The following is a 21,783-nucleotide window of genomic DNA, read 5'->3' on the forward strand; positions in this document are numbered from 1 at the left end:
GTTTTAAAAAATAAAAAATAACAACACTTGCCGCAAGAAGAAGAAGAAGCGACACAGTTGATTTTCTGAAGGAGAAAAAATATTTTAATTATTTTGGCCCAATTGAATAAAAAAAGGGAAGGAAAAGTTTAGCTAAATTGATCAATAATCCACTTGTCAAAAATATGTGCAATACATGTATCAAAAAGATAGGGTGCTATAGTAACTTGGCTCAGAGAAAAAATCTTTTAATTATTTTGGCCCAATTGAATCAAAAAAGGGAAGGAAAAATTTAGCTAAAATGACCAAGAATCCACTTGTTAAAAATATGTGCAAATGCATGTGTCAAAAAGATGGGGTGCTTTGGTTTTTTTCTTATATAATAGGTAGATATTGACGCAGGCATTTCCAGAACGTTAGAAGGGGGCAAGAACTGCCCGAAGGTTGAAGAAGCTATTGGCAGCAGCAAATGGAGGCAAAGATCAGCAATAAATCATTATTATTCAGACTCTGTTCTCTTCTCATGGCATCCCTATTTGCCGTCTCTGCTTCCTCTCAACTCAATGATCCTGGTCAGTGAAAGTAATAACACTTTCTTTCATTGCCAGATTTTTTCCCCTCCTCTCCAGTTTTGTGTGGTTCCGTTGAATAGGGTTTCCTGTTTGTGGCTTGTTTTAGATTGGTACTTCTGGTTTCCCCTGTACGCATGTGGTTGCATCGTGAATTTGGTCAACGGACTGTCCAAATTCCCCAAGATGAGATTGAGAATAGTGGCTAAATTCTCACTTTCGCTTGGGATTTTCTTATTCATCAAACCGTCCATCGAAGATCTGGGAAATGGAACGGGTGCTGGACTCTGGTCTTTGGACATGCGGGAAAGAGTTGTCCGGGAAAAGCTTGGCAGCGGGCTAGTCGTCGCCTCCATGTTTCTGAACTTGCAACTACCGTCTTCGAGACATCTACCAAAAGGCCAAGAAACAAAAGTTGCAAAACTTACTGAACACGGTAATCGCCAACTAAAGAGTTTCATTTCATTTTACAAGCGCGCCCTCGGTTCTGCTGTTCCATGTTTTAACGAGGTTGTTGATTATCATTCTTAACAGGAATGCTCATACTGGTTGGGATTGGTTATGGTCTGTCCCTTCTGTGCCATCAGAAGGAGATGAAGTTCTAATCGATGGAACCATCAGCTCAGATCCCCCCGTAATTAACCAATCCAATATTTTGTAGGGTATTTTTACACACTGTAAATAACATGATAACTTTTTTATGCTTTGCAACACCACCAAGTGATGGTATGAACTGAAGAATCACTCACTGTTTTCTTCACTCGCTGCAAGCAACGTTCCTTCAAATGTAGACTTTCTCGACTTTCGCATATAGCGTGAAATAGATAATAGACACGAGTAGAATGGTAGCAGCAGTCATCAAATACAGTTGATTCGAAAATTGCCAGTCTGATGTTTTATGGCAAAAAAGCTTTCCAACTTTCTGTGCAGGCTGAGCAAGAGGAAAAGGGCCAGAATAAGTGCTCGAAATTGTCTGCTTTAAATTATCAGGGTAGATAAAATTTGCTATACCAGGAAAAAAAAAAAACAAAAATTCTACAGGTGGGACTTAAGCGACGAGCTCAATGCTTCATGCCCATTTCAACAGTTACAGAAGCAGCAGATACAAATCAGAAAATTTGCCTTTAGCTTTCCTCTCTTGACTTCTCAATTTGAAAAGTCAGAGGCTTCCCACCAGGGGCAGCGTAAGAACAATTAGCTGGCGAAGCATTTAGTATAAACGACCCCTGCAATTCGCAGCTCCGCACAGGCAAGGAGACCCTTCTCCCGGTAATAATTTATAGCGGTAATCATATGTCAATTCTTCACCCATGGCAATCTGCTCATAAAGTTTAGGAAAAAGGGTTACAGGAGTCTAACGAGAGGTATAGCATTATTAAGGACCGTTGCAGAACTTGTTAAGAAAAGCCGTTGTATCAGCAAAACAAAACATTCGTGAAAATCCCAAAAATGACAAAATTTAGCGCAAAAAAGAGGTCAGTCCATGAAAAGGGAGTGGTCGGGACCAACAGTAAAATAATCATGTCATTAAAACGTCCCCATTTTCACAGGAAACTATAGTCCTCCATTAATATTTTTTCCCCTCATTCAAAGAAGTAACATCTCCATAATAAGTCACAAGTGAATGGAACATAATCACAGCCTATGATGCAAAACATAACTTTGCTTGTCCCAGCCATCCGAAAAACAAAGATAACCATCTTATGAAGAAATCAAATGGTACTTACATCTCGACTGGCGTAGAGACCAATGTGTGCAAGCTGACAATCCATGCTTTCTACAATCACTTGGTGATTTACAAGATTTGGTGAGCAGCTAAGAGCAACAAGAGATGATAAGTGAGCCACAAGATGGTAAAGCAGCGAAACAACAACTTAGCCTTAAATAATAAATTGCTCCAAAGTACTACTTCTTAAGTCCTGCTTTTTCCAGATTTAAAGATGAATAACTTGGTACCCTGCAGCTAACATGGATCACAGGTCCTTAAAAGCGCTTAACCTAGAGAGCTCGAGGTTACAATTCATCTCTCTTCTACTCTATTACTGCTAAGGATCAAAGGGGGCCAGCAAAAAGCTTGGAAACTAAATCCCTGGAAACCGAAGCCCATGTTTCAATTCCTTGCCAAAAACGGGGGAAAAATCCTAATGGCATGAAGTGCCAAATCTCCTTCAGACTTATAAAACTCTACATTCAATATAATATTCCTTGAGATCAGGAAGTAGTAATTTCCACAATGGGAATAGATATAAAAGTGGTCAAGAAAAAGGAAAAATAGAATCAGATCATCCAAATCTCTTGCAGGTCCAACCCCTTAGCTACAACATAATTTTCCACAGCTAAGAAATCAAATGTCTTCCCTCACCTGTGATTAATATACCGTGAAACATTTCCATAATTTGTTGTATCAATCACAAAGGAGACCTGCCCTTCAGTCAATCTGCTTATGTCGTTTATTTGAGCATCAATTTCGTATAAAAATCTGCAACTATCATTTCCGTACCTGGTTCTCCAAATACAACAAAATAATAAGAAAATTACAAAAGGCAAATAAACAAATGAAAAAAAAGGAAGATAGTGAAGATAAAGCTATCTGTTAAAGATTCAATTCAGAAATCAAACCTATTACGCCTCTCACTTGCTTCTTGCTCATTTATGACCTCCCCAATATACTCGCATACAAAGGTGCCTCGCAGGATTGCTTCCCTTGCCCTAACTGCCCAACCCTGTAAACCCAAACAGCAACTTAGCTGATACTCCAAACAATCAGAATCAATGATGCGTTATACCTTCTTTTCTGTTTTGAATATTTCCAATTTCACTCGAATGCCATTCTGCAAAACCCGGTTCTGACAGGTTTTGCTGCAGCAGCACCTTTGATTGCACTCATAAACAAGGTAACCCTCCTGACAAATTAATCAAAAAAGGAAGATCAGCAATTACTAGCGCTTAGCAATCACACAGACTCTTCATTTGATCCCAGAGCACCTCAGTCCTATAACAAGGGTCAACTGTCAGTGATTTGACCTAAAAATGGAGCATTTACATTTAGGTTATCCCTACCAGAAACTACTCTAGAACTAAAAAGTAAGCATTTTCCCAAACTGTTGATGTTCAAAAGTTACAATTGCAAACTTTTTTGCATGCAACCTCTTATGCCTCACTTTTAAGCTGAAAAAGAACGAATTCAGAAACACACATAGGTTTCTCATATAAGTCCAAAGCCAGTCATGCAAACACTCATACAACATGCCCAAGTCTCCATGTCTGAACCTCTTGTGAAGTTTATATCCTTCTATGGAAATTAGCAAACTGGCTTCTCCACGCACACCTATAGCAATACTTGAATCAGACTCAAGAGAAACATGCTCACTTAACCTGGGTTCCCAATTGTAAAATTGATATTTGCGCATGTGTGCCGATACATATCATAGTTAAACCTGATAACTTCTGAATTATCAAGATAGGAGTATAACTTGATATGTCTATCTGATCAGACAATCTAGTCTTAATCCATTTACTTCTACCTGATGAAACACGTCAAGTTAACAAAAGTCCACAAATCATGAAAAATTAGCATTGCCAAACTGAATTAACACAAATTTTAACAACTCATCCTACTCTATTGCACTCAAAAGCAGGGGAGAAGAGGAAAATGCTAAAAGCATAAGGATAATAGCTAAATTCAACTCAGCAATTTCCAACTAGAAACAGCAGGGAAGGCATACAAGACCCAATTATATAAATGCAGGTACTTATGGGGCATGAAACCAAAAATCAAGTACCTCCAAAATGATCCGACCTCTCTCATCATATGGGAAGCGGCCATGCATTGGTTTGCCATATATGTCTTTTGCATCTTCATAGTCATTATCAAAAAGGTAGACATGATCACAGGTTACAGGAGAGCAAACTGAATGAGCACAAGCACACCCCAACTGTGAACTCTGCCAACAGAGTATATAGATGAAAAGAGACAGTAAGTACACAAACTTATGTTTGTCCTGATGTGAGACTTGCTGCAAGAAAAACACCAACTACACTAATAAAAGCAGAAGCATCACATAATTTCTTAGAAATTCCTTCTAAGCAGAAACTAAATGTTTAGTGATGCGAAGTATCAATATTAAACACCATATCATCAGCACCAGATCTATATGCATCCAGAAATATACTTCTGAAATTAGTATAAAAGGATCCATGATAAAATGATCCAGTTATCTACTTTGTAATCAGAATAAAGGCCCTCAGGAAAACTCACAGTGCAAGGAAGTAAAATCCTCCACCGAATAGAAGTAACACTGGAACTTAATACATACTTTGGAGACCAACAGTCAAGCAGGCATCTTAAAACATACTTGAATATCGTCCTCTTTCCATTTTAAAGACCTACTTCATTTTTCCACACTTTTCTTAAATATCTCAAAGGTTCACACTCACAAGAAATTTGAAAATGAGATAAGAGAATAAGTATGTTTGCCAACATACATAAAGCATCAAAATCAGAAAGAAATTGAAAATTAAATTTCTAAAATTACCTCCACTTCAAGACCAATGGATTGATCAAGCAATGGTTTTGTAACATAAGTAAAGCTCTCCCATGGCAGAGAGTGTGCTGTAATTTGGCCATCAGAGCCATCCGGCATGATATGAAGAGAACCCAAAAGGTTTTCATCCACCACACAAGCTATTGGGACAGACTCCTTCCCAAAACTTATATCATCACATAAGATAATTCTCTCAGCAGAATCTTGGTTAAAATGTCTGGAGTCAATAACATAGTGACACTCATCCATCGTCCACTCACTGGACACAGGATTCAAAGGAACCAATGATCTAGATACAACTACATCATCCAAAAGAGGCACTGAAGAAGACAATTGATGTGCACTTTCAATCGGCCTACATCCTCTGGGACAAATAAACCCTTCTTGGTGCCAGTTGACTAAAATATTTTGCTCACTGCAGAGTTTTGCTGCTTTTAGGTATATTCGCTCCGGCAAGGTTCCATATTTTGCCGCTAATGAGGCTTGCAGGCTTACCTTGCAGCAAGCCAAGCGAGCAATTGATAAGATTTCTAAGTTACTTGGTCGTGGTTTTGTTCTTTTAATCTCTGAAAACAATACCTTTGCAACAGCTGAGCATTGAGAATCTGCCAGTCTACCAAGACTAGCTGCATCAGGCTGAACGGATTGGACATTAAACTTTGCTGCACTGACCAAACTCGTTGCCTGAATGTGTTTCTTCATGTTTTGAGCACTTCTGTTCCTAATCCTATATGACGCTGATCCTATACCTTTTCTAAACCCAGGTCGAGTGAGTCTTCCTGATTTCAGTTTTTGAGCATAGAGACGAAGGCCTCTCTTTGGGAGGCGAGGATCAGCAGGAGTTGGCCCCATATGAGCCGCTTGATGATGGCGGCCCAGATCAGGTAGCAAGTCAAACTTCAAGCCACAGAACCTGCAAATGTATTTCCGGATGCTAGACTGACTCTCCGGGTTCCGATCATCTACTGCAGCTGACTTCTCTTGACTAGGATTCTGCAGGGTATCATCAACCACAGAAAGATTAGGCTGCTCAACAACACTTGATTGCTTGAAATTATTAGGATGAACTGATAGTACATGTGACCACAAATCCTCGGGATTCCCAAAATGGCTACTGCATGGAATACACTGGAAAAGCATACATTGTTCAACAAATTGCACCCGGTGCCTCTCCTGTACATGTGTTTCCAAGACTTTCTTATTGGTAAAAGAATCCAGACAGATTGCACAAACATAACCTCTAAACAGCCACTGAGCTTCTTTCTTATGATGGTCCATCCAGTGCGTACCAAGTGTTTGATCATCAAGAAAATTTTCAGAACAAAGTTTGCACTTTATACTGTTCTCATTGTTTTGATCATTTTCTACTACCATTGGGACTGTGACAGGTTCATCAAGAGAGGTGGAAGCCTGCAAATTTTCCTTCACGCTGAAGCCCCACAGGCTTTCCAACCTTGCCTTTTCACTGCAGACTAACATCAGTAAGAACTGCCCAACTCTAACATCTTTAGAAGCTTCAGATAAGACCCACTGAAATTGGACTTCCTTAGGAACAGGGTTCCTCAGAGACAGTATACTTTTAAACAACCTATAAAAGAGTTCACAAGCCTGGTGTAAATTCAACTTTTGCTCCATTAAACGGCAGTCTTTCAGGAGTTCCATGAAAACTTCCTTTGAAATTATCCGACTCTTGCCATTCCTAGCACGTTTTAACCAGCTAGGAATATGTTTTTCACAGTACAAAGAATGTCGTTTTGGACTTTCTTGGCAAGGTTCGAAGCCATCCTGAGACCATAAACCTATGCAGTGAGCCATCTCCTGGATGCTATAATCTTCCCGTGGTTGCTCAGGCAAAGCAAGTGAACAGCTTCTGTCGAAGGCTTCTCCACCGATGACTTGGATAGGCTTTACATGCAAAGGAGCTTCATTTCCTCCAGATATTACAATTTCTTTGCAATCTGTGGTTTCTGATCTCATTGAACTCTCTTCATGCTTTCTTTTGAGCCTATTCTCAGGCAAACTTGAGGTGATACCTTGGTCATCTTTTGGTCTATGTTTCTTGCAAAAAGAAGAACCAAGCAAAGAGCGATGTTTACATTTAGTGCCAAGGACTGTAGTACCTTCACACATAGGTGAATCTACAGGTGTAGCTGATTCAATTTTTGATAAGCTGCCGGAAAAACGGGAGGTTAAATGCACACAACAATAAACATCACCTTCATTCGCCCATCGTACGCATCGCCTTCCTTTATGTTCAATGAAAGCTATGCATTGGCGACTCTTACCAACGGCATCTGAAGAACTTACACAAATAGCACCACTTTCAGTGGTCAGTTCCACATTTTTCAACTGCATGACATCAGAATTTCCAGTTTCAACAACAATCTCAGCCCATCTATCGGCAACAGTACCTGGGGAGATAGGTTGAGCAGTCGCCTCCACAGATACTGAATCTTTAGATGGCTCAGAATCCAATGATGCAGTGTTATTGAGATCACCATTGAAAAAAGCAGAGTCAATTTCAACTGCAACGTCCTGATGTGAACTCTGAATAACCTGTGCTTGTGAACCATGCATTTCAGCACGACGAACTTCGAGTTTAGGCCTCTTTCTGCTCATTTGAATCCCCACTGTCAATGGACTATCATTGCTGGGTTGCTCAAGATCACCACCACTTGAAATTGGATTTGACATTGAAAACCATTTCATCACCTCATGTTTCCAGGTCCTCCACTCAGTGCTCAAGTCAAGCTGTGCTGTTGCATTTGAAAGCGAGTGCACTTCATCCCAAACAATCGATTCGACCAATTCCTGAAGCAGAAAGATGGTAACCATGGAATGTTGTTACGAAGCAAGTTTCAAACTTCAATCAGTATTACTGTTGCAAGTAAACAAATAGATACATCCCTGTTGAGTTTCAAATTGGAAAATAAATATTTAGAGGGGAAAAAAAAAGACAATGAAGAAGGCCATGACATATATGCAAATAAAGCCAGGTATCATGAGTTTAGAGCATTCAGGTAGACAGTGAACAGAATTCCCATTCAGCTAAGTATAACTCACGGTTTTGCACCATTTCATCTTTGGAGGAGACGCAAGGCATTTGAGAGGGATTTATGCTAACATCATCACAAGTTTTGTCTAAACAAATTTTTGAAGCACTATAGGCCAAGACTAAAACTCAAAATGCAAGAAATTGACCAGAATAACAGGATATCAGAGCATTTATTATTAAGAAGCTAATTCTTTTTTCTTTAAAATAAAAATGACAAGTGTTTTTGGAAACAACTATGTGCCTTCTCGAAAAATAAGACATTGCTGCACAGACTAGCACCACAAGGTAGGACCCTACCTCCTTCAATATTTCAACACATTCGGCGCTATTTGCATTCTGACATCGTTGTATCCAAGATGGCAGAGAGTGTTGCAACCAATCTGCGTTGATGCAGCACTGCAGTATCATCTGAGACAGTAAAAGCGTAGCCTTTGCATCAGTCTAAAACAACAAAAACAAAGTCCGCACAATAACAGAGCTCAATGTTCATCCTCCACATTAAGCATCTCACATATTCTGGCTCTACAGCATAGCACAAGAGTGGAAGGGTAGATCAGCCAAAGTGACTTTTACAACACCACCATGTCAATCTTTTTCCTCTTGGGCCATAACAAACCAAAACGAAAATCAATTTACATCTTCTTGAGAACCTTAAACAAAAATGAGAGTCTAGGTTCACAAAATCAGGAAGCATCAGAACAAAGCATATAACCCTGGAAATGTTGTTGACATGTATAGTATGAATCCCCATGACAGTAACTAATCCACAATAATCAGTTCAATCAGGTCTGCTGGATCACTGTCCAACAATCAAGTTAATAGTTCAACTGCTGGAAAGCAGAGCAGCATATCCATACCAAAGGCAAAAATTCCCAGTTTCTGTAACAACATGCGTGGAATTCCGAGACAGATGCATGGAAACTAACAAAGTGCATATCCGACAAGCATCAGATGAATGTATGGAATTGTCAGGGTACAATTACAAGAATATGTATCACACAAGAACATTTTCGACAATAAAACTTGATCTGCAAGATCTGCAGTGCTTGAAAGCACAAGACCTTCCCATTGTGTGTGTGAAAACATCTACAAGTGATTGGACATGTGTGTGTGTGTGAGAGAGAGACAGAGACATAAAAACAAGTTTCACATCTTTCAAACTAACCACAAGGGGTAAGTTTCTTACATTTTGAAGTTTCAAAAGCATCTTGCCGAGGTCGCTATAATTCTTACAGCGGGAAGCCTCCAGAGCAAATTCCTTCCAGGCCGCCACATTGCGAGCAGTCTCAATGAGAGCCTGATATAACTTGAAAGGATCAAATTACAAGCAGAAACTGAGGAAGATCAACAGTAATACGAGGGAAAAAAACTAACATGTAAGTGCATATGGACAAACTAACCTCACTGTGCAGCTGATCAAGTATACTCAACATGCTGACAGCAAGCTTTTGCATAACAAAACGACGTGCAAGAGTCAGATCTTTTACCATTTTCATTCCAACCTTGTGTGTCTTATATGCAATGGGCTCTGGAAATTCATTCATTGGACGAACAAGTAGCTCATCTGCCCAAGAATAGTTTCTTGTCCGGGGAAAGAATATTACAAGATACTTTTTCCTATCATGAGTTGGCTTGGCTTTCAAAGTTGATAAGGGCCAATCCGCTCTTGCACATCTAATTCCTGCCTGCCACTTCCCTCTCCACTACAGGTGGAAAAAACACAAAATAATCTATACTAAGTAAAAAAATCGAAATAAGTATAATGGAAATAGGATTCTACCTTGAAATGAAATATGTTTCGCAGTAAACAAAGCAAACTCGTCAATTCAATAAAAATGAATTCTTGTTTTAATTGAATTGAGTAAAATAAAAAGTTATGGTATGGATGACTTGACAATTCCAATTCTAATCGAGCAATCCGGTATATTTTCCACATTCATAGGAGTGTGTCTATGTTTCTTCTTTACGAATATGATATTTTTTGGACATTTCTAATAATATCAAGTCTGATTCCTATTTTGGCATTTTTAATTTCTGGAATTTTAGCCCCGATTAGCAAAGGGCTAAACCATACCCTCGAGATATAACTTCACAGAACTCCATAACATTTCATACAGACATGAGCATAGCGATGTTCTTAATGACGACTAATAACTTAAATATAAGGCACAGCCAAAAAAATTGTAGATAAGAAATAAGCACAGAAATTGCTTCTCCATTCAATTTTACCGTGTCCTCTTTTATCAGATGCAAGTCCTAGAGTAGCATGGAAGCAACTTGAAATGACCATGAGGTAACACACCTTTTTTCCTTCAAAGTTGCAAATGTAGCAACTTAATGAAAGATTCTCATTCAAACAAAAAAGATATTAACAGAACCTTAGATGATCACCAACAAAACAGCTTAGATCAAAAGATCTAAGAATTATTGGTTAAAAAGTAAACTAAAGCACCAAAACAAGTTCCATTTAAAAATTCAAATAGTAAGGTCTTAACAGTTGACTTCTACCAGGTCCAAATCAATGAGAAGTTTAAAATATTGTGTACTTCAACCTATGCCCTAAATTGACACTAGTTATGATTTTAGGATAATTTTCTTTTATTTGACACCATTACCAACAGCTACAAATCCCCTAGGATAATCCAAAAAAAATTCTATATCCACATCCCTGCATATAAGAACTAAACTCATTCCGTTAACTTTTATTTCCTGTTTTGATGGATCCAAATGCCCAAACTAATTGTATATGTTTTGAGAGAAATATCAACAGAAACTGTATGGCTCCAAGACTTAATCTCCTTAAATAAAATAAGCAATTACCTTCACCCATACAGCTAAAGACTCATCTCTTTCGTGCCATTTTGATTCCGAAGGCGAGAGTCCTGGCTCTTGATCTCCACTCGGTTGTCCCCTTTCATATGTATCTAGACAAGTTTCCATCATGTGGTCCTGAGCAATAGACTTCTCATCTTCGGAATCATGAGAATCAAAAGAGAACTTCTGGCCATCCATCTCATATGCATAATATGCATCTCCATTATTATTAACTTCTGAAGCAGGCAGTCCCTCAAGACTCCATTTACTTCCATCCTCCCTCTCCTCCAGAGGCCCTTCCAAATTAATCTCTAGGTCATCTACTTTAAACTCTGTCGCCTGAACTTCTTCAGGGCGTTCTACACGGTTTGATTCTCCAGCAAACATAAAGGAGGTTCCAGAACCCTGGTCAGGACAATCAGAGTCTGCAGTGTAGCTTACACCAGAACAAGGAAGGACTTCCATGACTCTAGACGATAATATTTGAGCCCATGTGGCACCTATAGCATCATGTATTTCCACTAACTTCACATACTAAGCAAACACAATAGCTGGCATCAGCAGGATCAAAACTGGAAGTTCAGCCTCACAAGTCAAATAGGTTTAGTTAGTACGTGCTAAGCAATTAATAGAAGTGCTCAATTCATGTAATAAATGATCATGTAAAGTCATCAATGCCAATTCTTCCACAGGAAAACTATTGCATTACTTTAAATAAAAACTTAAAAAGTGTTTCCATACATTGGACAAAATAACTGCACACCAATTACAACTTTGACGACATGGGAAAGAAGGTAACACATTGACGCTGGGCATCATCACACCAACATGCATGAAGAATTGATGTACACAAAGTTGAATGTATCCTTAAATCAAACTAATCATGCCAAAAACAACTTGTTGCTACATGACATGAATAAACAAATATTTGATTTTATTCTTCAACCATCATGAAGAAGTCGGCAGGCTTGGGATAGCAAGAAACCAGGGGGAGGGGTGGTTGGGAGTTGGGAAAAAGAACAAAAATAAATTAAAGAATGGCAACCCAAGTATTTGGTATGAAGGAAAAGATTTCCTGTGTTTTGCTCCAGACAACGGTAGCTGGACACAGTTTTCAAATAACCGTCGATATCAATCTGTTCTAGTTTTTTTTCCCCAATGATTTCGAATCAAATAAACTAAAAAAGGAAATCTGTGTAAACTTCCCTTGAAGCTCACTTTCCCAAAATAATAACGTAGTCAAGAAGCCCAAACAACTAATTTCTTATATTTGTCTTCTTTCTTTATGCACTTTTGAAACTCAAGGCTTCTATCTTCATACAGGGATGTGAAGTAAGCTTGGCAGAATGATCTACTAAGTTCAGGTTAATACAAACTAGTTCAACTTCAAAAGAAGGCACCACTATAAACGTGCTAACAGTCAGATTGTAGCTGTCAGTAGTATAAAAAACATAACCAGATGCAATACCACAGTATCAGCATTCTTTTTCTTAAACTATCAATTAAATCTCATGCCTAATCAATTAATGTTAATAAGACAGGAAAATCATTGCCCAAGACCATGAAAACTTATCAAGCCTTTTAACAGACAGCATACTGAAACTAATTAAAATCATAAACAGTTCATAGAGAGAACTGACTTACAATTTTGAGATCCCGTACTAGAATCAATTGCATGTAAGTAGATGACCACTTAAAACAACTTTATCACCCTCAACCAAAACCAGATTCACATGCCAGCACCTTAACCTATGTCCAAATGGCAAACCCCACCTCTGGCAATGACTCATTGAGTAAAAATATTTTCCATAAGCTCATGCCATCAAATTTAAGATTTCATCTTCCATAAGCTCATAATTTCTTTGCAAGTTTCATTCCAATCATCACCAAGAATCAATGTCGTTTCAAAAATACAATAGCCATAATTACCAAACTTCGTAATTCACATTATGAAGTATTCTTCCTGTGATCAGACGTGGTACCATCAGAAGATTGTAGAACCTCAAACCTGTGCTGAAAGATCAAATTTTTTTCTTCTACAACTAGATTTGTAAGTTAACCATCCAATTTTGATAATGACATGTCAAACCATTTCTTTGAAGAGGGGTTGGCCCATGCGGAAAAAATGTACAAAATATTAAACCAAGCCTAAAGGCTTTCAATAAGTTCATCAAATCATCTTCAAGTTGTGGCGTGCATACTGCCAAATAAATGCATAGAAATTAATTCAGCTCACAACTTACAAGTCGACAAGTAAAAATTCCTTGCAACAAGCAACTAGATGCCATCCATCATTCTGATAGTAGAATAATTACTACTAAAGGAACATTAATCAAGTCCACCATGAGCGAGGCTTAACTGATTCTTTTTTTCTTATGTGCTAACAATCAACAAAATTCATAAGAGTCTGCTAGATTTGAGGCTATATACGAATTGAGTCTTATTCATTTATTTTTTGCAGCTTTTCATCTTAGATCAAGCCCTCCTCATGGCAATGACAACTCGGTTGACATATTCAAGCTCGGTGCAGATATTTTAAGTTGCTTCAGCCCTGCCCTAATAGTTCTAGAGAACACCTATGCAGGGATGCAATCAATTACTTTAAGCATAAATTCATATCAGCATACAAGTTCACACAGGTCATTCAGGCTTCCATAGCACTGTGCAAAAATTTGGTTCTATGTCCCAATCCCAGGTCACCATGCATTACATTATACCAAAGACAGTTTATATCAGGCACTAATTAAATATTTTTACTTAAAAAAAAAAAAAATCACAGAACCAAAAATCTAGAGGCTTGATCAATATCTAGCTCAGACTAAAAGCTAACACTGAATGAGGAGTTAAACAAAAAACTGATGAGCAAACTTTACTTCCCTGTAAAAAGTCTTGTTTCAGATTTTCAATCATTATCTAGAACATTTTCTTACAATCAAGTACTCTCTTATCAGTAAAAACAAATTAGAAATAGAAATACTCATCAGCTGCACCCCAAGAAACAGTACCAAGAAAATAAATAAATAAACAAATAAAACTGTTGTGCCACGCGTAATTTTGCTGAATTTACTCCAGAATCATACTGAAAAAACTCCATCACAAAGATCAGTAAATGATAATTTGCTTTTGTCCCAACATACACGTCATAAAACCCCTGCTAATCCCACATCAAACTAACAGACGATTTATAACATGTTTATTCTCAGTAAATAAATGATTACAGGCTAGTAAAATATTTAGCTTCAAAATTTGATCTTTCTTTCTCTTCCATACAAAACTGCAATCTTTAGCATAGATTCGCAGGGAAGCCACACATACATTCACATATAACACATCTAAGAGGAGAAAATGGTAAATTAATTTCAGCTTAGGGCAGGCCCCTCCATTACACACAAAGACTGCAGCTTTTCCCAAACAGCAGCAACTGAATCAACAATGCGTACTATTGAAGCCCTTACTACAATTTGTTACCAACCATAAAATCCCCAAATCCAAAACCTCAAGAATTGAAACCCTAGATTACAATTGACCCAATTGTCAGCATAACATCCTGGAGAAACATTGGAAGGAGAGTCGAATCAAGATTCAATTTTTTGTTCACAAGGATCAGCAATGTGCAAAACATGGCTAGACAAATAGTGGGTCCAATTTAAAATCCATGCCCTGAAATTCTTGGAGCGAATGTGGTCGATAAATTAGAGAAGAAAATCGAACCAAAAGAAAAGGGTCGTTTTCCACATCTTGGATTTCTATAAAGCCTAACCCATTTTGGGTAGGTCACGACTCACAAGACATGGCCACAAAATATTTGCTGTACAACAATTGTTGTTACATACACAAGAGTGGCGTATGCATATCTTCGACCTCTATAGAGGGGTGACATGCAGGCCTAAAGAAGCTATACAAGTAAAAGATTGGCAGGAAAAAAGAAAGGTGGCAACGGTAATGGTAATGTACCTTGACACAGAAGATCCCTTTATTATATCTGCAGTAGTAGGATTTGTAATGGGGGGATTTTTATTTATGCGATTGACAAATTAAAAAAAAAATTGTATCTAGTAGTGGTAAGGAAATAGATAGATATGGATGGTAAAATTGGTGAGAGTGACCAGATTTTTTAAGATTAGAGGAACGTGATGAATGGACATGTACCAGGTCCAATTGTTGGAAATTGGAAGGGAATAAATCGAAGCTATTGTACAGCAGAAAGCGATAAAAAGATTAAAAGACCAGAGGGTGTCGAGGCTGGAGGGGGTACGAAGAAAGTGGCCTGGGGTAATGGTGTTATTAGTCTTTAAATTATAAACCTAGGGGAAGATTTTGTTGTTATGGGAGATATGGGGGGCTGGGCTACTGGGCTGTGGTGGGGGTTGGGGCTGCGGGGGAGACGATGTGCGATTCCATAGGCAAGGGCTTAGTTAGAGTAGTTCTGTAACGTGGCGTGGGTCTGTGCCCCTTTCTTGAATTTTTCTTTCTTTATTTCTTTTTTTTTTAAAGACCTTTTTCTTGAATTTTGCAGCATCCCTGGTTTTTCAATCTTTGTTATCTTCTTCTTTTCTAAAAGCGCCAAGGTGAAAGGTTGCATTTCAATTTGACCCTACAAAAAATCTAGAAATTTTATTTCTGCGCATTTGTTATTTTTCAAGTTAGAAGAAACTCTATCCCTTACATAGGTAAAGAAAAGAGAATTAAGAGATTGAGTTCCAAATTTATTCTTTTAATAATTTCACGTACTTTTAGTCACTTTTTTAAAAAAAAAAAAGAAAAAAAAAGAGGAAACATACTCTTTCAACATGATAACATTACATACTTTGAATTTAAAAGCCTTATTTGGCAATTTCTTTTCAATATTTGTTCTTTTAATAGTAAGCAAAGTTGGAGTAGAAATTAAAATAAATTTCTGGGTGATAAGTTTTCTAATCTAAGGACTTCGATTTTTTTCCCAACTTTTGAGGGTTCGAATGAAATTAACCCGTCCGCAAAAAAAAATAATTTTTAAATAAATATGAATAGGAGGGGATTCTCCGCGGGCTGGGCTTCCGGTTTCGCAGTTTGCGTCGAGTTGCGACGTTTCAAGTCAACCACTGCTTTAACTCACGCAATAAAGAAAAGACAAAAGTGGGTGGTAACTGTACAGAAGGTAAATTTCGATTTTAGGTAATCATGATTTGGACTAATTCTCATTTCGCTCTTTACGTTTTAATTTTAACATATTTGACCCTGTTAAAAGTTCTGAAACTTTCCAAAGTAATTTCATAACTTCATTTTCAGCATCTGCTCTTTTTTTTTTCTTATTATTATGTTACAATTGGCATGCTGCTTGATATACTAAAGAAGTCAAATATTGGATTAATGGGATCAAATACCATATAACTTAATGTCTATTCAATTAAATTAAATGGTTAACTTTTTTTGGTCCAATATTACTTTGAAACCAAATCTATGTGCTATCGAGGACTTCATTTAAAAAAAAAAAAAACACCATCTGGGAGCTTTTTACAGGACTTGTGATTTTTTTTTTTTGCGACAAAACATCTAACTGTCACTAAATTTTTGCAACAAAAAACTAAAAATACATGCACCAATTAAATGATGCGAACGGTTATTGAATTTTATTAGACCATTTCGTGTACATCTCCTCTTCCTCTTCGTAGTAGGTTCATGTGCTTACATTTTAAATTTTTAATAACTAAAAAATATATATTTCAGAATCTACTAAAAAAAGTAACTTTAACTGATTATTCTTTGTAACCGCTTTTCTTGATCAACTTTTGTAAAACATAAAACAAATGAAAATAAGGTCTAAATGTTAATAAGTGTTTTATTATAGTCAGATGACTACGTGTATATATCTTTTAAATGTTTTATTTCAACGTGACCTTTCATTTTATCGTCAATACAACATACAAAAGAGAGGTGAAAATATGAAAAACTAGAGAAACAGAAATGAAACGAAGAACACACAAATTCAGAAAAAGAGTAAAAAAGTGATTATAAGACATTGACATCCAATTGACCCAAACACATGAATTTAACGACAGCAATGAAGCGGCAACTCTTTTTTTTTTCGCGTTTTTCTTTGGTTTAATTTGACAAAAATGATCATGAAAATAGCGTGTCAAATTTTTTTCCATCTACTAACACGCACATTTAGCGACTCTAAAACCTTGAAACGGCATCTTAGCCATCCAATTGGAAGTGTAGAGAAAACAAGGAAGGCATTCCAAAGTGTAATGTTCTTTTTTTGGGGTAATTATTGGTAATGTCATGCATATTACACCTTAAAAAGTACTCCCAATGACTGTTTCCTCTTCGAGATGCAACATGTTCAATCAATCAAGGCTCCATGAATACGAGGTATCCCTCCAACAAAATACTCAAACGCTACGCAGAAAGGTAAAAAGAGTCATGGATTGGCCTGGCCGGAGGTGTAGGTAACTAAACTGAAGTGGCTGGTCATGAATAATTACCACGCGATGAGGAGAATGGGCAGGCGGTTTAATGTTGCCCAATCATGATTCCATGTTTTAGTTTTACATCAGAAAGCCCTCCGCCCATGGGCCCTTTGGGGTTTTATACGTTGGACCCTTTTTCAGCAACGAGGAAACGAGTTTGTACCCAAAAGCCAAGGTCAGTAGACTCAGCGAGCAGGCGAGTTCCTATTCTAGTTCCACCGTTCCTCCAATGAATTGTTGGTTCCCAAAATCCAAGTCACTTCTCAGTTGACCATAAAATTCTTAAAAAAAAAAAAAAGCACTAATCACGGAGGCAGATCTAAGATTGGAGACATAAAATATGTATTAGCAAGCAGGACATGGGGTTGTAGCAGCAATGAAAAATTTAATAGTACTCGTAGGATATACGACAGTAGTTGTTCTTGCTGGGGCTGTGCTAATGAGTATCATTGTTGGCTTGGCTTATACCGCTGATGGCGGCAAAAATTTTACACCGTCCCCATTTGCTGGATGATGACATGAGTGGCCCAAAACTGCAGAAACATAGCAAATATACTCTGATTCTTACTTCCTCCACACGAGTCGGGTTGTAGGAAGTTCTCCAAGTACGAGTTCAACCTTGAACCTATTTCAATTTTCAGCTGGCCGAGTTCAAGAATAAGTTCAAGAAAGTGATACAAAATGATGGATAATCTGATACTAGCATCTCTGTAATGTAACATGTTGTGGGATGAGGTGGGCTGGAGTTGTTTGACTGAAATGAAATCATAAAATAGAGAGAGTTGTTTGTGGGGGAAATGGGAAATGGGAAATGGGGACAAGCATCGGAGAGGGAGATGCCTTTTTGCAGCCATATATCATTGGCATTGACTCGCTTGTCCAAATGCCTTTGGAAAGTTCGCTTTTGCTGCTATTTGTGGGGATTCTACGTTTTTCCGAAACCAACGATACCCCTTTTGGTAATCGTTCCCCACGCACTCTGTCGTCTCGTCTGAGCTATGAGCTATGAGCTATCTCTTCCCATCCCACCTTAGGAGCTGGGCTTAATAAGATACATCGCTGTCGAATGCTGCGCCAATGGATGATAGTAATTGATATAAGTTTTTATTTTTTAGTTTTTTGGTTGGAGGAATTAAGTAGAAACAAACTAGTAGAACATTTGTCTGCCAAAACTCGAGGCATAAATGGTCAGAACTCACTCGTGAGATGAACATCATCAATAGTCACGGATCATGAAGAAAAGCCAAAATCGTCCGGGTCATATTTTTTTTGGAACTAATGCATCTTCTATGATTTTGAAACTTCACCTTTTTACTGGAAAGAAAACACAAAAGACTGTTACCTTTTCCAGTACTCCTCCACTTTCTACCACAAACACTTTCAGTAGTATTGCTTCAACATCATATAAACCTGTAATGAGATATGATTGATACGTAACATGAAATTTGAATTTGAAAACCGAGACTCAGCTTGAAATCCGAGCGTTAACGTGGTTGAATTTCTGTCAATTGTTGCTGCCTAAACTCACAGCATGATTATGTTTGCTATAATTTACTAATCATATGCTGTCTTCCTACGGAATCCTGGACCAACTAATCTCTGATATATGCACAATAATCAAGTGGATTCACTTGAGTAGGTCTTTCAAAGCAGCGATACGGGTTCAAATTTCAGTTCAGTTTTTATATTTGTCCCAGATTTGTCTTCTTGTATGGGTTTGGATTGAAATTTGTGTTTGATTTCTTGAAAACATGGCTGCGTCAACTGTTCAGTTAGCACGTCATAATTCAATTCAAATGTAGCGTCATTTTGATCTGAGACACAGGGAGACAGAGGGGACACAGCAACACAAGGCATCCATGCTAGTAAATCTTGGGTGGAAAATCTCGGTACCATAATACAGATTACTACGAGTAAAATATTGGGGATCAGTTGTTGGAAATCCACAACTAAGAATTTGATTAATACAGCTCGATTGATTCTTCGTGGAACCACCAAGCATGTCTGTCAGGGTTTGATTTTAAGTAGGGGATTCTTCACTTACTCCCAAATTATATAATAAAATGTTCTTTACCAAAGACCTGTTCAACGTTTTCTGTGGCACCTTTGAAGTTTGACATTGGAAAGAATCACCTGAATCACTTCATATAAAAATAAAATAAAAATCTGATAATAAGATAAAATGGAAGTTTCATTTGGTTATCCCATTTGACAGCTTCCGGCCGTCCTCTCAGTCTCAGGCGAGAGAATGGATATGGATCATCAGATTAGGTAAATGAGTCCAAAAACACCACCAGTCTCTACTCCCCTTCAAGTAAGCCACTGGTGGATGCTACACTGCCAAGTGATTCTCAACCCTGTTTAACTTGAAGCATTAACAACCATTGTTGTTGAACAAAGTCAGGAGGGATTTTATCATACATCCAGTCCCTTTTCTCTGTGTGTGTGTTTATCATATATTGATTTGTCTTTTTAATGTTTCAGGGCTCAGAAACACCTACCACACTGTGTGTCATATTGTAGCTGACTCCCTTCAGGTCTGTACTCTGTAACGGCTGAGCGGCATTTTTTTTTCTAAGTCAGCAGGTGTGGATGACGACAAAAAGAGTGGTCTGGCCATCTTCTTCTTTTGTATCGAGACTGGGAAAGGTCAAGGCTCATGATCCATTTTTTATTGGAGGATTCTATGACAAACGTTAGTCTCTTAGATGCTGAAGGACAATGTAGGCATCTCTCAACTAGTTGCCACTCTCTCAGCCCCCTTTGATAAAAAGGAGATTAGACAAAAGAAACCCCACAAAACCTCAGCTCCTTTCAAGCATCCAATGTTCCCTTTTCTCCACTAATCTTCATCCCTTTTCATGTCTCACGCTATTATTGAAGACTGTCCTCTTAATTTACTAGAACAATACCCGTTCAATTCTAGTACATTATTTTGTTACAGTTGGATCTATGTGTTTGGATGCCTTGTGTTGTGCGGATGGTAACAAAATTCGAGAATGATGGGGTTATATCAAAACGAAAAGTTGAATTTTTATTTTTATTTTTTTTACTTTCTCAGATGAAATGAACAAATTGGTTACCACTAATGTTGGTCGAAATTTCACATGATTAAAGTAAATACAAGAATGCCTGTGCAAAAGGCGACTTTATCGATACTTTTTTGTTTCAAAAACTCGAAGCTAATGCAACTAGTTGATTTTCAAAATTTCATTACAACTCTCTTGCATTTCATCATTCCCTCGGTGCCTCGTTGCAAGAACAAAAGTTTTCTGTAACAGAGATTTAATGGCCCACAAAAAGAAAAAAAAAAAGAAAATTATAACGGACTAATGCAAGGAAGTCTGGCACTTAGAAAGATATGTTCTTGATTGACCTGATTCGAGGTTCCAATGAAGTGAACCTTACTAAAGCATGATTGAGGAATTAAATTAAGTTCACTAAATGTGGATCACGTATATAAAGAACAAGCATTATGATAACATTAATTCCATCTCTAATTCATTTCGGTGGCTCAGGGATAATTGTAGTACTATTTCCTTTTCCCACAAGAAATAATCTCCCCACTTTAGGGTGTATTATGTATTTAATCTTTGGATAGCTTTTCTTCTGACGACCAAACAAGAGTCAAGAACGTACGTTGACGGGGCTCTTGACTTTCCCTATGGTTACTTTTTCGCTGCCCCTTTTACACTCTTTCAGTTTGCATCAAAATTACCAAACCCCTTTTTCGCCTTGCCCTTGGAATAAGCCCTTTGTAGTTGTACCCGTTCTATGTTGGGAGAAGGCTCGTCACTTCTTAGTTGTTTCTACGTGCTTTTTGATTGTAACGAGAACCATCAAAAATTAAGGAAAAAAAAAAAAGACCGAAAAGGCTATAAACCATATGAAGATGACGTTACTCATTTTTTATGCTCCAAGTATTTGTTTATGAAAACACACAATAAAAGAACGGCTGGGTGGGATGGAGTTGGTGTAAGAATAAAAAGTGCTAAGAAATGCATAAATGGCAGCATGGCCAAAAGGGTGGAGGGACGGTCACCAACTCCCACTAGCCTTGTAGCAAGCTACGGAAATTGTGGGGATTGGGTTGTTATTGTTTTTATTACTTGTTAAATTGTTAATCTCAGATCCAAGACCGCCACATTTTGTGTTTTTCGTTGTTTCCAAAACAAAATTTGGGTAATTTTCGAACATCTATAAATTTCGTTTTTCTCAGGCAACGAACGGTTCTCTGTCTATAAATTAAAAAAAAAAGATGACATAATGCAAGAGGGCCAAGGTGACTTAATGCGAGCACTCCTTAGTCAAATACTCTACTGTTAACTTCCCAGAGTAAGAACGGCCAAATACTCTACTGATTGCTTTGC

At 37.8% G+C, this 21,783-nt stretch overlaps 2 protein-coding genes across 6 annotated transcripts; one reads left to right on the top strand and one right to left on the bottom strand.

Moving 5' to 3' along the window:
• Window positions 1–373: 373 nt before the first annotated feature.
• On the top strand, window positions 374–1,357 carry LOC113751798. Of its 2 annotated transcripts, XM_027295941.1 has the most exons (3): window positions 374–551; window positions 658–984; window positions 1,083–1,357. In XM_027295941.1, the coding sequence occupies exons 1-3, from the start codon at window positions 449–451 to the stop codon at window positions 1,151–1,153; spliced, it is 501 nt and encodes a 166-aa protein (XP_027151742.1). In that variant the 5' UTR covers window positions 374–448; the 3' UTR covers window positions 1,154–1,357. The 2 variants fall into 2 exon arrangements, with proteins under 2 accessions (XP_027151742.1, XP_027151741.1); XM_027295940.1 differs by having other exon boundaries at window positions 462–984.
• Window positions 1,358–1,506: 149 nt separating this feature from the next.
• Window positions 1,507–15,251, bottom strand: LOC113751797 (histone-lysine N-methyltransferase SUVR5). 4 transcript variants are annotated; one of them, XM_027295938.1, is made up of 12 exons: window positions 14,916–15,251; window positions 10,968–11,533; window positions 9,548–9,850; window positions 9,334–9,444; window positions 8,445–8,555; window positions 5,084–7,903; window positions 4,331–4,492; window positions 3,335–3,451; window positions 3,168–3,271; window positions 2,911–3,048; window positions 2,276–2,363; window positions 1,507–1,866 (listed from the first exon to the last, which is right to left on the bottom strand). In XM_027295938.1, exons 2-12 carry the CDS (start codon window positions 11,424–11,426, stop codon window positions 1,759–1,761), a joined length of 4,521 nt encoding a protein of 1,506 aa, XP_027151739.1. In that variant the 5' UTR covers window positions 11,427–11,533; window positions 14,916–15,251; the 3' UTR covers window positions 1,507–1,758. The 4 variants fall into 4 exon arrangements, with proteins under 4 accessions (XP_027151739.1, XP_027151737.1, XP_027151736.1 ...); XM_027295936.1 differs by lacking the exon at window positions 14,916–15,251 and adding an exon at window positions 12,606–13,595 and having other exon boundaries at window positions 10,968–11,546; XM_027295935.1 differs by lacking the exon at window positions 14,916–15,251 and having other exon boundaries at window positions 10,968–13,595.
• Between the last annotated feature and the right edge of the window lie 6,532 nt (window positions 15,252–21,783).

The sequence above is a fragment of the Coffea eugenioides genome, chromosome 11, assembly GCF_003713205.1.
Source record: "Coffea eugenioides isolate CCC68of chromosome 11, Ceug_1.0, whole genome shotgun sequence".
Taxonomy (NCBI): domain Eukaryota; kingdom Viridiplantae; phylum Streptophyta; class Magnoliopsida; order Gentianales; family Rubiaceae; genus Coffea; species Coffea eugenioides.

Coding starts and splice junctions, on each gene's coding strand:
- LOC113751798 (XM_027295940.1), top strand. CDS start 543: ATGATCCTGGTCAGTGAAAGTAATAACACTTTCTTTCATTGCCAGATT. Junction 985..1,082: donor TGCAAAACTTACTGAACACG/GTAATCGCCAAC, acceptor CATTCTTAACAG/GAATGCTCATACTGGTTGGG.
- LOC113751797 (XM_027295938.1), bottom strand. CDS start 11,426: ATGGAAGTCCTTCCTTGTTCTGGTGTAAGCTACACTGCAGACTCTGAT. Junction 3,452..4,330: donor GAGGTCGGATCATTTTGGAG/GTACTTGATTTT, acceptor TTAATTTGTCAG/GAGGGTTACCTTGTTTATGA. Junction 3,272..3,334: donor TATTCAAAACAGAAAAGAAG/GTATAACGCATC, acceptor TTGGGTTTACAG/GGTTGGGCAGTTAGGGCAAG.